Raw genomic sequence first — 13,362 nt, forward strand, 5'->3', positions numbered from 1 at the left:
TAGACTGTCTGTCCAATCTGAGTTTTCTGTTGCACGACTAAAACTACTTTTGAACGTACACATGTTCCACCAAAACAAGTTCCTTCCCGAGGCTATTTTGAATAAAACCAGAGCACGTTTTTCTCCCATCCCGGAATGCTGTGTGGACTAGCCAGACCCTCCTCCGCAGTGCTGTGGAGGAAGGTCTGGCAATGCGAGACTACTGACCTAATTAAGCTGATGGGGTATCAGCCGTGATATGACCAGTCCATATTAAATACAGTTTCTTGACCTATATAAAATGTAGCAATATCACTTTTTTTTTATCGCTGTCTCGATGTCATCTTGTGCAATAAACACATTGCGAAAGTCTGCGATATTGCCCTAAAGGATTTTTTTGAGTTAGATGAAAGAGTAGAAAACTGCACTTTAAAATGTAATTATCATTCTTTTTTTATTGGTGCCTTTTGTTGGAAATAAATTGGTTTCTTTTTTTTTTTAACTAACAAGCAATTTGGCAGAACTGAGTACACTTTAATATCTGTTTATTTATCGCAAGCAATTATGTTATCGCGATATTCAACAACGTAATCGCATATTTTCCTCCTATAGTGCAGCCCTAATCAGTTACAACATATGGAAGCCGAAATGATACTGTCCGCGTGCGCAAGGGTCCGCTGGGCTCTGCGTTACCAAAATTTTTCATGAAGGCAGAATTAAGTTTTTCTTGCAAATGTTTACAAAACCATTATCTAATGACTGTCTAATATTTAAAAAGTGAAGCAATCTGCTTCATCTGACTGCGTGAATATGGCTTGATTAGATTAAGCTAAATCCTGATTGGTGCACAGAAGACATGAAGTGACATCACCTTTTGTCAACTGAGTCCCGCCCACCTCAAACCAGCAATAACAGCACAGACGAAACAAAAAAAAATACACAAAATGCCCTATGTGAAATAACCACAACTGATGGGTGTGTTAATTGAGAACTCCCATTGCTGAGTAAGGTTGCTTTCACACCTGGAGCGTTTGGTCGGATAGTCCGGTTCGTTGCTAGCCTGCAGTTTTAACCTTGCACACAATTTACGGACTTACATATGATTTAAGGGACGATAACTTTCAGAACCATAAGCTGTTCTGAGCACACATCTCTGGTCGTCTGTGTGTCGTCGTCGTCGTCGTATCATCTCTCTCTCGCTGTCTGTCAGCTGCTCATTGTTCGCCTTCTTCTAAAATATTAGAAATGCTAAAGCAGAATCCAAAAACCCAAGACGTTAAATTAAATTAATAATTTTGGTAATAAATTTGGTGTTGCTCCATTATTTCGGAGATCAGAAGTGTCGGCAAGTTTCGGATATTCTGTCCAATAAACAAGCGACCGTCTCTAACGCAGGACGTGTGTCTACAGTGTTTGGTGCGTTTGATAAAGTGCAGTGTGAAAGCAAACTGAACCAAATGAAAAATGCAACAATGTTGCAACTTCACCACCAAATCGAGTCCACCGAACTATAGATGTGAAAGCGCCCCAAGAAGTTAAATTAAAATTCCAGGGCCTTTTTAAAAATGATCCATCTAAATGGTCTTGTATATTAGCTGTTAGAAAAGGAGAAAGCTTTTTACAGAGGTAGACAAAAGGTTTATAGAGAATGTCTTTTAAAGATGTCCATGTGAATCTTCCTCCTCTGACCTCAGTGTGCTCCATCCAGTTAACATTCATTAAAGTGATGAGTTCATGCTCCAGCATTCAAAAATAAAAGATGAATGGTAGCAAAATCCCATCTGTAGTTAGATGGAGTCAGATAGCCATGATAGTTGTGATGTTCCTAGAGGCAACAGCTGGTGCTACAATACCTTCAGTTTAGAAAATAAACCATTTAGAAATCCATGGATTAATCATTGATTATACCATGGTCTGGGTGAATATAGTATATAAATCTATCCATGAAAAAAAATATCTTTTCAGCAGATATCTTAGTTATAACAAGATAGAGCTAGCAAAGCAGTTTGGTGTTTATATTTGCGGTAATTTTTCAGTTTGGGAAATCCCACAATCTCTACAAAGCTAACTTTAGCTTAAGTTGACTGGCTGACTAAACAGAAGGTCCTCTCTTTTGCTTTTGCTTTTAATTTTGAGAGCGAATTGACCCCACAATATGAGTAATTTAATTTTGTTGGCAACTGTTGTTGTATAATCGCAATATCACACTCAAGGGTTTGATTTAACATCATATTATTGGCACTTGAGTGATGCTTACGGACCTTGGCGCAAGACGTTAAATCAAACCCTCTCATGTCATATTGCCTAATTATATGACCTCCCTTGTGTCCCTTTTATAGGCAATCTATAAGATGGTGTCCTCTGTGATGAAGATGCCTGAGGACGAGTCGACGCCTGAGAAGAGGACAGAGAAGATCTTCAGGCAGATGGACACCAACAGAGACGGTAGGCTATCCTCTTCTGCTGCTGTTTTTAATGGGGGTATTTTCACATAGGTGTGCTTTAACAGTAGATTGATGGTAAAGACAAAAATGGTCAACTTACTTCAGAACACCTAGTTGGTCTTTTTGAATAAAATGGCTGTGCGCCTGCGTGTACCTATAACAAAACCAAAAACATCTATACAGAAGTCCACAATGATTATGCTGATGAGAAAACACAGCAGGTATTTGAATATAATTTCTAACTTGTGACCTTTTGCTTCTCCACCAAGACTCAAAAATATATTTTTGATAAAATTGGTTTATTATTTATTGGTTGATTGATTGGTTTCAGTGAAATGGGACACAACAGGCATTTCAATTGCAAATGCATTGAACAGCTCTTCCCTGCCACCTGGTTAGCGAGCAGACAGCTGTTGTCATTGTAGAAACCAGGCACTCGTAAAAGCCCTTCAGCCTGAAGCAGCAGTTCACTGACAACAGACGTCACACCCGACCTGTGATTTCTTTTTACACAAACTTCAGTCACATTAAATTTTATTCGTAGTATCAAATCATAACAATAGTTATCGCAAGCCACTTAACAGATAGAGTAGGTCTAGACCACACTCTATAATTCACAAAAAGCATTTGGTGCGACAGTGGTGAGGAAAAACTTCCTTTTAGGCAGAAACCTCGGACACACAATTGTACCGCAGATACTCGGAGAGTGCATTCATACAGCACAAACCCTCCAGTGATCATCAGCATAGGAGATAGAGTAACAAGATGGGAGGAACAGAGGGATGGACAATGAGAAATCACTGAGTAGTGTGGGTACGAGAAGGAGGAGGAGAAGAGGAACTGGGAGAACAGTGACAGCAACACAAAGTGAGTGGGAGTGTGCTGACCTGGACATGGAAGTGTGCCGTCTTTCTTTTTGCTTCTTCTAACGAGAATCACAAGTGCGGAGCGAGTGGTTCAGAGGCATCTTGAGTCGGTCTGTTATGAGGCTGAGAGGAGAGGCCGTCTCGACACTGCCACCTGTTGGTGAGAAACTGAACTCAATTAGGATGCACTGATTCAGGTTTTGAGAACAATCCCAAAGAATCATAAGTGATTCCCTTTGAAATGTGTATTTTGCTAGCATCTTATTAAAAATATTTTAAAACGCTTAACTAAAAAAGGCCTCCTACCACTTGGCTCACCAGTGAGTTGCACTAACTAACTAACAAACAAAAATGTATTCTCGTATGTGTATGATTTGCAAAGATGTTTAAAATAAAATCTTTTTTCCTAGAATCAATATTTGTTATTAATTTGTTTACCAATGGTTCACCTAAATATGTTCCGTTTATACGGTACCACCGACGGCAACTACATCATATCCGTTCCCGGCAAAACAGACCGAAAGCAGAGAATGCAGAAAATCCATGTTATGTACTTCTTTACAAAAGAAATAAATGTCAGGCTGACTGACTGACTGACTGACTGACTGACTGACTGACGTGATTTTCATTCTTTTTTTAGAAAATCAATTTGTTTTTAGAAATGTCTCATGATATATTGTCTCTAGAAGTGTATTATTCTTCAACTTTTGTTTTTGTTAAAGAAGGAAAGGAAAATCGCAATACTCAATACTATCGAATCACAATACTTCTACAATCGCAATAAATGGAAATCGCAGTACAAATCAAATCGGCGCCCGTGTATCGTGAAAGATCAAATCGGGCGAAAGCCTATCGTCCCAGCTGTAGCCTATAAAACAGAGAAGTCACATTTCACAGCAGAATGAGCAAACCAGCTAATAATAGTCATGTTTCCATCAACGTATTTTTATGCGCATTTTAAAGTATCGCATTAGAAAGTGTGGATGGAAACGCCAAAAGTTTTTACGCTCGCTTGAGGTGGTTTTTTGCCTTTTTAGAAAAAGAGTTAATGCGCAACATGGGAGATGGAAACAGCTTTGCCCAATAAGTTGTGACGTAGCGAACATGTAAGTCCGGTTACACACTGGAAGCGTCGCGCGAGCGTGTCAGCTGCGTGGCGTGTCCGTTTATATTTCGGCTCCCATGTTAACAGGTTAGAGCTTACACACTGCCGGCGTGAGACGCGTGCCTGCTAGAAATAGAACCAACGCCTTGGTTGGAAGCGTTTTCAGGCAAAATAGAATAGGAAAATATGTTTATATGTCATTTAGACACAAATACATATTAATAAATGACATATTGATGTTTGAGGTTTTGACATCAATGTAGATATAAATGTAATACAAAATTTCAGAGAAAATATTTTCAAATATTGCACCTGTCATACAGAACGAAATATTCTGTAACATATTTTGCAGTCAATACTGCCGACGTTGTCTTGCTTTAATCACATCAGTAGGCTATATATAAATGGTAGGATAGGCTACGATAACAACGTAGTGTGTGTTCTGAGTGACGGTCCAACATCAGATTGTTCAGACAGCCCACTTACCCATTTATCAGAGTTTGAATCTGTCGGCACTATGTCCCGAGATCAGCCCTCCCTGTACCTAGCAGCAGGAGCAGCGCCGCGTCAGACACGCTTCTGGTATGTAGGACACAGAAAAATCCACGCAGCTGACACGCAGCTGAGACGCAACAGAAACGCCACGCTCGCGAGACGCGTGCAGTGTGTAACCGGCCTAACTCAGATGACTATAGTCCCAGTATCCATCGGATGGGGAAAGGATCGGTGGTCCCATCCAGGGCGCTGTACACTTGTGGCACAAGGTGCGTGGTGGAGTTGTGATGCCCTGTAACCTGTGACTCAGCCACGGCGGGTAAATTGACGAATTGGTTCAACAGCTTGAATCGTATGGCCGTGCACACGGCGTATACACAGCGGTGAACGGTTGTCTCACTGACACCAAATGTCTCTGCCACAACCCTGTATCCTGCACAGGTACTGGTACAATCCTACCTCTCTCCATTTAGCCAAAGATCTAAGCTTCTAAACTCTTTGATATATCAAGCCGGTTTGCAATCTACAACCATGCGTAACTTCAACTTGTGACCAAACTACACTTTGCATAGTCTAGTTTATTCGCTCTAAACCAGTTAATGGAAACGCTTCTAATTTGCATTTTATTTTTTTGCGGCATTTTAAAAGTTCACAAAAATTCGCTTGACAATAAGATGGACACATTGTCTCCCAGTAATGTGTTGGAATGCAGCATCACATCTGCATGTTGTTAAAATAGTAGGTCATTCATTTTGTGCCGATGCTGTATATGTTTTAGGTAAGCTGTCTCTGGAGGAGTTCATTAAAGGAGCCAAGAGCGACCCCTCCATCGTCCGCCTGTTGCAGTGTGACCCCAGCAGCGCCGGACAGTTCTAAACCCGAGGCATCAACACAACCTGTAAGGCTCACATTCAGCATCTTCACCTGCAATGCAACTCCCAGTAAAAGCTTCAGTTAACTAAACCTTTTTGAAAAGAAAAAAACGGCAAAGTGGAGCAAGTTCGACGAGGTGAGAGTTAATGAAAGTGTGCTGGAGTTCCAGCCAGTTTCAGTAAAAAGTGCCATTAGTAGGAAGGCTGAGGTTCGGCTTCAGGAACAGAGGCATTTCTCCTACGAACAGTGAACATGGCTGCTGGAGGGAAGCTGATCTGAGGCTATGGGCACTGTACAGGATGGGGGATGGCTCATCCACAATAAAACTGGTTGTGTATAGTTCGTGGACAGATATTGGAGACTTTGTACAAGCTGGCCTGTTATTTTGGAGAAGTTGTTGAAGGTCTTATTTTTAAAGCTTTATTGCGTAACTATTTGATATTAATGAACATCCTTTACATTCAAGCCATTGCCAAATGGGTTGCTACAAAGCTAATTAAGACTATCAGCTCCACACGGGGGGAGCTGATAGTTGTCATTACTTAGAATTCCTCATGGGGGCAGCAGAAACTACACACTATAGCTTTATAGCCCCCATGTGGAGGATTTGTCGATTTCTGAAGTACTGGCTTTGTTGGCACTCTTGTATTCTGGTGGCTTTGCTCCAGATTAAACCCAGGGGTTTGTGTTGCCTCTCCATGGGTGTTTGACACTTTTAGAGGTTTACTGTCTTGTGAATTCAACAAGCATTTCTTTAGTTTCGTGACTCTAAACTCTTAAGGTTGCAGCAGCACTTGATGAGCTTGGTAAGCACTGGGCTATGACTATGGCAGAAAAGGTGTGTTGTCAGCAGTAAGTGTTTCAGAAAATCAATTGGGAGTTAAGATGGAAATATGATGCAGAAAAACAGAAGAAGAAGTTGGCAAACAGCCGCCTGGCAGGTGTCTTTGGTCTCTCTGAATCTTTGTGAATGGCATCCAGAAGGAACATCGCCCTCCTCCTGCACGGTACGCTCATCTGGGAAGATGGGACCCAGTGACTGATCCTAACAAAGGCTTTTCTTGTTTAAACTTGATGTTTAGGAGGGAGGATAAGGAGTAGTTACAAGGTTTTTATTCTTGGTTATTGTAGCATCATTAGGAAAAGAAGAGAGGGGTCCATTTTTTCATAGTTTTTAGAGGGGTTATTTTCTTTCCTCTGATAAAGTTTAATGTGTGTGTGTCTCCTTTATAAAGAAGCATTACAGCTTCACCATTGACTGCTAGCATGGGACCTTTTGACATGTGATCTGTTTGGTGATTATTAAAGATATTCAGGAGCCATTGCGTCACTAGCACCTTGATTCCTTCGTAAACACATTGGCTTTTATGTGCCAGTAAAGACGACGGCACGTTTTGGCGATCTGATGACATTTAGATGATAGTTTTTCAATGTCAGAGATTCTGCCCATGGTATCTCTCCCATAGTATAAGGTATCTGGTTGTATTAGTCCACTATGGCCAATGTTGCGAATGAATGAAAAGGACCGTGTTAGGGTAATATTGGATTTTCATATGCATCAATGTTATGATGTACCTTTTATTTGTCAGGGATTTATTTCATTAGACATGCCAAAAACAAACTTTTCAGTTTTGTTGTGTTTATCCATCGCCTGTCTCCGTAGATTTACCAGAAAATGAACTATATCACTATGTGTATATAGCATTTAGTTTATAATATCCACCTAGGGCTGGTTCCATATATCAATATTATATACGAGGCTAGATTTCGTCTAAGATTTAGTATGTGAGAATATCGTGATAAGTGGTGTCGTTTCCTGTTTTTAAGGCTGCATTAATTCCAGTGAAGTGATGTCATTTTCTGAACTTACCAGACTGTTGTAGCTGTTCTATTATTTGTCTTCACCCACTGAGTCATCGTATCCGCATTACTGATGATCATTTATCTAAAATCATTGTGAAGATATTTTGTGAAAGCACCAATTCTCAACCCTACGATATTGTCATCATATCGACGTATTTGGTCAAGAATATTCTATCATAATTGCAAAGCATGAAATGCAACATGTTGACAATAATGACCAACACATTTGCCCTCATCCATCTCCTCGCAGTGCTTCTTCGGGGGACTCCAAATGCCCTTAACTCTCCACTATGGAGCGGACTGACGATGAAGAATGACAAGCTGATGACAACGATGAAGAATGACAGGCCTTCAACATGCACTGAGGACATCAAAGATGAGCACAGGAGCCAAATTATCTCCCCACCCCCCTTGAGCTGTTTCTCTAAAACCCTCCGAACCCCAACAAAGACTCAAACTGAAAACGTTCCCGAACCCTCATCCGGTCCACCCCCCACCCCATTGTAGTTGACCAGGATCCCTCAGTTCTCCTATAGGCACGTCAGTGTATAAGGCAGGCCTAGAGTAGGTTGTATATAAACAGTATAAACTGGAGTCTCTGTATCAGTGTCTTTGTTTGGCTCTCTGTGCCCATCGAGGCTCCAGCCAGGAGACACAGAGCCTCCGTCACTCTAATGTGTATCATACTGTGGACAGAGTGTGTGCATGAGACAACAGGAGAGAGAGAGAGAGAGAGAGAGAGAGACATGATGGTGTTGAATAACAGGACATACTGTAGGTGAGACTATTTAATCTGCAGAGAAGACTTGTCCTTCACTCAGAGCGAGTACTGCTTTTAGTTTCCTCTTTTCTACTGTGAGAATGTGTACGTGTGTTGTGTGTTTTGCAAGAAACTTGATAGACCTCGTTTCATATTTTGTGCTGGGACAAAATGACATGTCATTTTATGCTGCTATGCATATGTGCCCTAATCAGTAGTTGGATTTTGTGAAGTCTCAGTGATGTAATGAAGAATGAAACCCATCCCTTCATCCACCACCTGTTCCAGTGGTTTTTCATATCGGTAAGAATTTGACAGACATTTTGGAGTGGCAGTGTATTACTGCGCTCTAGCTTAAGGAAAAATAGAAAACTAGTCTTTTAAAGTATTTGAGTACAGTGTAGATATATAAAAGTGCACCTAAATTTGTAAAGCAAATTCCGGTAATTCCGATTGCTCAGTTCATAACAAATGTGAAATAATAATAATAATAATAACAAAAAAAAAATGTTTATTGAAGCTATTGGGGGGATGTCGAGCATGCAAACCAGTTTCTTTCTCAGACATTTTACAATGTGAAGAAGAGAGACACACTTCTTCGCGTTCACTTTTAGATGTTTTTAAATGCTGCATGTTGAACGGTTGGGTGCAGGGGTGCATAGACTAAATAACACGTATGCATGTGACTTATGTGTTTTACGTCATGTTTATTGGATATCAGTGGCCCAATGGCCGGTTGCCCATCCAGCTCTGAGCTCGCTTCTGTATGTAGGTGTTGTCACGGTTAGTGCTCCCAGTAGTCGGTGTTATTGACAGTGTGGGGACTGCCAAAGCTGACACATGGAACGGTTTGCGTGGATAACTTCATGGAGGAAAACGCCACCACACACAACAGTCTATACATATAAAGACACACTGTTTAATGGGGACGCTGAGTAGTCAGAGCTGAGAGCCTTTTTTTTCCATTTCAGTTGAGTTCAATGATTAAATTGCCATCCAATTGTATCTGTAACCGGGCCAAACACAGAGAGGACTGGATTCTTTAGCAACAGTCCCAATTGTACACTTTCAGTCAACTAGCATATACACAGTTTACAGTATAACGTAAAATGAGTGAGTATGAGTGCACATATCAGTATGAGTGCTGGCGTCCCACTGATAAGAACACTCGCATTACATTCAAACGGAAGGATTTGATTAACATTTCTGTCTCACCACCTTTCCCTCTTTCTTTCCTTCGCTTTGCTGTCAAAGAAAAGAGAAGGGGAAACAAAGCTCTCACTGAGGTTTTTTTAAGAAGGTTTAACAAGTTCAGGACCAGTGTGACCCTCCCCCGAATGTACCTGAGCCCCCTCCAGGCCAGAGCGAAGACGTTTCAGTTTCCAATTAGAAAAGCTGTGTTTTACTCAATAACTGCTGTTTTTTTTGTTTTTTTGTGAAAAAGAATGAAAGATGCAGACAAACAAAACCGAGAATCACAACTACTACTGCAATGATACTGTCACCATCTGTTGCTTTTATTGTATTTTTTTATGATTTTCTTTTTTTTTTTTTTTAAGCTACGTCAGGTGTAACATTTCTGTTAAAATACAAAATAGCATCTTGTGGTCAAGTGCCAAATAAAAACAAAGCAGTATTGTATAAATTTATACTGTACAATTGTTATCTGTTGAACAAAACGTTTGTAATTGTTGCATTTTGTAGGTTTTGTATGGTATCCTGTATTTAGTGACTGCAGTTTTGGAACACAGGATTCTGTTTTTTGGTCAACTTTAAAAGGCAAGAATTAAATTTACAGTGTATTGTGTTCAAGCATTAATGTGGTGTGTGGTTAATTGTAATATTGTGGTTTCAGTGACAGCGTAAAGATAAAGTTCAGTCTATATGAACTTATTGCTGATCTATTCTATTGTGTATGTGTCGGCCCGTAAGTAACAAGAAATATCAGCGCAGAAGTCTTAACGATGGTTTGTTTGAACATAGTTCATAATGAGTAATAACACTGACTTAGTTTGTTTTTCAACTATAAATTGTCTCAATCACTATCCAGGCCACAATTCTTCAAAAAACTAATTTAAGGAATTCTTATGTATGAGACTATAGGCATGAATATTGGCAGATATCTGATTTTTCAAACTTTTGAATATTGTTGTGCTTATTGGCCTCAAAAATCCAGTATCCATTCTGTTGGTTCTAGTTTTAGTAATGCTAAAATCTGGTACATAACTCCAAAATGGTCCTCAATTAAAGTAACGTTAGTTAGAAAAGGTTTAACGCAATAATCATCCAGTTGAACTGTCCATTAAGAGCATGACTAGGAAAAGCATACGGCTAATATAAATCATAAATAGGAGGGCTGTTCTCTACTTTATACTGCAGATTTGGGATCCACCGATACTGGTTTTTCAAGGCCGATACCGATTATTAGTAGTTAATGAAACCGATAACCGATATTTGGACCCAATGTACATTTACAGTGAAAATGAAAATCTAATGCTAATAACATGCCACCAAGTCATTAGTTTTACAAGTTAGCATATTTCATTATGGTAATTAGCACTAAATACAGCTGAATCTGATGGGAATACCATTACCTTTTCAGGAACTTGGTCATCATCTAAAGTATTGGACTAAATAAATCTTGACCTATTAACAGCGCCACATGAAAAATAGAAAACATGAATGTCTGTACCGATATATTTCCCTCTGAACCCAAAATATCCAACTTGTGGTTGCGCTGGAGGAAAGGTAAGGATTCAAAGATTCATCCTCTGGGAACCAAGAATCTCTGCACAAAATTTCATCTCAATCCTGCCAATAGTTATAATAGATATTTCAGTTTGGATCGAAAGAGTTGGACCAATATTGCAAAACCATCTTCAGAGCAGTTTTTCCCAGCTGTAATGTAAATGAAGAATTGTCAGTTCAAGCTTGCTGAAATGAGATCAGTGTGACCGGACACACTGTGCTGCAGTCAGTGTACTTCCATCCTTGATTACAGAGAGGAACATGGTGAGAATTGCAAATTGATATAGCTCAAATTTCTTAATGCATCTTCGATACTTAATTCTTCTGGAGGTGACGGGATGCCGAAACTCTGAGTTGTCAGCCCAAACCATATCACTCAGTACAATGTCACTTTAAGCACTGCCGTACAGCTGAGGCAAAATCAGAGCTGCAAAGATGAATCAATTAGTTGTCAACTGCTAAATTGATCACCAACTGATTAATCAATTTGAGTAATTTTTTATTTAAAAAAAGTAAATTCAAAACAAACAATTCTTTGATTCCAGCTTCTTAAAGTGCTCATATTATGCTTTTTGGCTTTTCCCCTTTCCTTTATTGTGTTATATATCTTTGTGTGCATGTTATAGGTTTACAAAGTGAAAAAGTCCCCCCCAAAGGGACTTACCATCTCCAACAGAAAACACTGTTCACAAACTGCTCCAAACAGCTCTATTGTAGTCCAGCCTTTACTTCAGAGACAAACGTGGTCACTTTGGAACACACGTTATAATGCTCGCCTAGCTGCTAGCATGGCACGCCCTCATACTCTGCTTCTGACTGGCTAGTAGTCCCTACCTAGGTACTGTCAGGGCACGCCCTCATACTCTGCTTCTGACTGGCTAGTAGTCCCTACCTAGGTACTGTCAGGGCACGCCCTCATACTCTGCTTCTGACTGGCTAGTAGTCCCTACCCAGGTTCTGTCAGGGCACGCCCTCATACTCTGCTTCTGACTGGCTAGTAGTCCCTACCTAGGTACTGTCAGGGCACGCCCTCATACTCTGCTTCTGACTGGCTAGTAGTCCCTACCTAGGTACTGTCAGGGCACGCCCTCATACTCTGCTTCTGACTGGCTAGTAGTCCCTACCTAGGTACTGTCAGGGCACGCCCTCATACTCTGCTTCTGACTGGCTAGTAGTCCCTACCTAGGTACTGTCAGGGCACGCCCTCATACTCTGCTTCTGACTGGCTAGTAGTCCCTACCTAGGTACTGTCAGGGCACGCCCTCATACTCTGCTTCTGACTGGCTAGTAGTCCCTACCTAGGTACTGTCAGGGCACGCCCTCATACTCTGCTTCTGACTGGCTAGTAGTCCCTACCCAGGTACTGTCAGGGCACGCCCTCATACTCTGCTTCTGACTGGCTAGTAGTCCCTACCCAGGTTCTGTCAGGGCGCACTCATACTCTGCTTCTGACTGGCTAGTAGTCCCTACCTAGGTACTGTCAGGGCACGCCCTCATACTCTGCTTCTGACTGGCTAGTAGTCCCTACCTAGGTACTGTCAGGGCACGCCCTCATACTCTGCTTCTGACTGGCTAGTAGTCCCTACCTAGGTACTGTCAGGGCACGCCCTCATACTCTGCTTCTGACTGGCTAGTAGTCCCTACCTAGGTACTGTCAGGGCACGCCCTCATACTCTGCTTCTGACTGGCTCATAGTCCTTACCTAGGTACTGTCAGGGTACGCCCTCATACTCTGCTTCTGACTGGCTCATAGTCCTTACCTAGCTACTGCACATGTGCGACTCCCAACAAAAATGGTTATTTCAGTTTTGTTTCAACCTGGATGCTATTTTCTTATGTTTTTGTGTGAAAGTGACTGATAGGATCTTTGTAAATGGTCTAGCGGCAGCTGAAGACTGGGCTGCAATGTAACCCTATGGGGCTAGTGTGCATCATCAATTTATGTCCACTAAAAGTGCAGTTTTTGCCGCTGACAGGCTGTGTCTGACAACATTATGGAAAGGATCCCTACAGAGATAGACCATTTTAAAACCTTTCCGTTTAACCAGAAACAGCTCTGAAGGGTGACTACCGTTTCATTCAACCTATGTTCCTATGTTTTTGTGTCTTAAGTGACTGATGGGAACAACAATTTTCGACATTGGTCCGGTATTAAGCGGAGACCGCTGCAGTCGGCAGTCAGTGAAACAAGCCACAGTAAGTTTTTGGGCAATTGTGCACCTTCATTTC

The 13,362-nt window shown here is 41.1% G+C and overlaps 1 protein-coding gene across 2 annotated transcripts in view; it reads left to right on the forward strand.

Moving 5' to 3' along the window:
- Nucleotides 1-10,204, forward strand: part of LOC120562227 (neurocalcin-delta A) — a 115,193-nt gene extending 104,989 nt beyond the window's left edge. For both annotated transcript variants that reach the window (XM_039805823.1, XM_039805824.1), the window contains 3 exons: nucleotides 2,319-2,424; nucleotides 5,668-5,787; nucleotides 7,876-10,204. In XM_039805823.1, the coding sequence (XP_039661757.1) occupies nucleotides 2,319-2,424; nucleotides 5,668-5,765 (204 nt within the window). In that variant the 3' untranslated portion in view covers nucleotides 5,766-5,787; nucleotides 7,876-10,204. The remainder of the gene's footprint in view (nucleotides 1-2,318; nucleotides 2,425-5,667; nucleotides 5,788-7,875) is intronic.
- The last annotated feature ends 3,158 nt before the right edge of the window (nucleotides 10,205-13,362 follow it).

Source organism: Perca fluviatilis, chromosome 7, assembly GCF_010015445.1.
Source record: "Perca fluviatilis chromosome 7, GENO_Pfluv_1.0, whole genome shotgun sequence".
NCBI classification, from domain to species: Eukaryota; Metazoa; Chordata; class Actinopteri; order Perciformes; family Percidae; genus Perca; species Perca fluviatilis.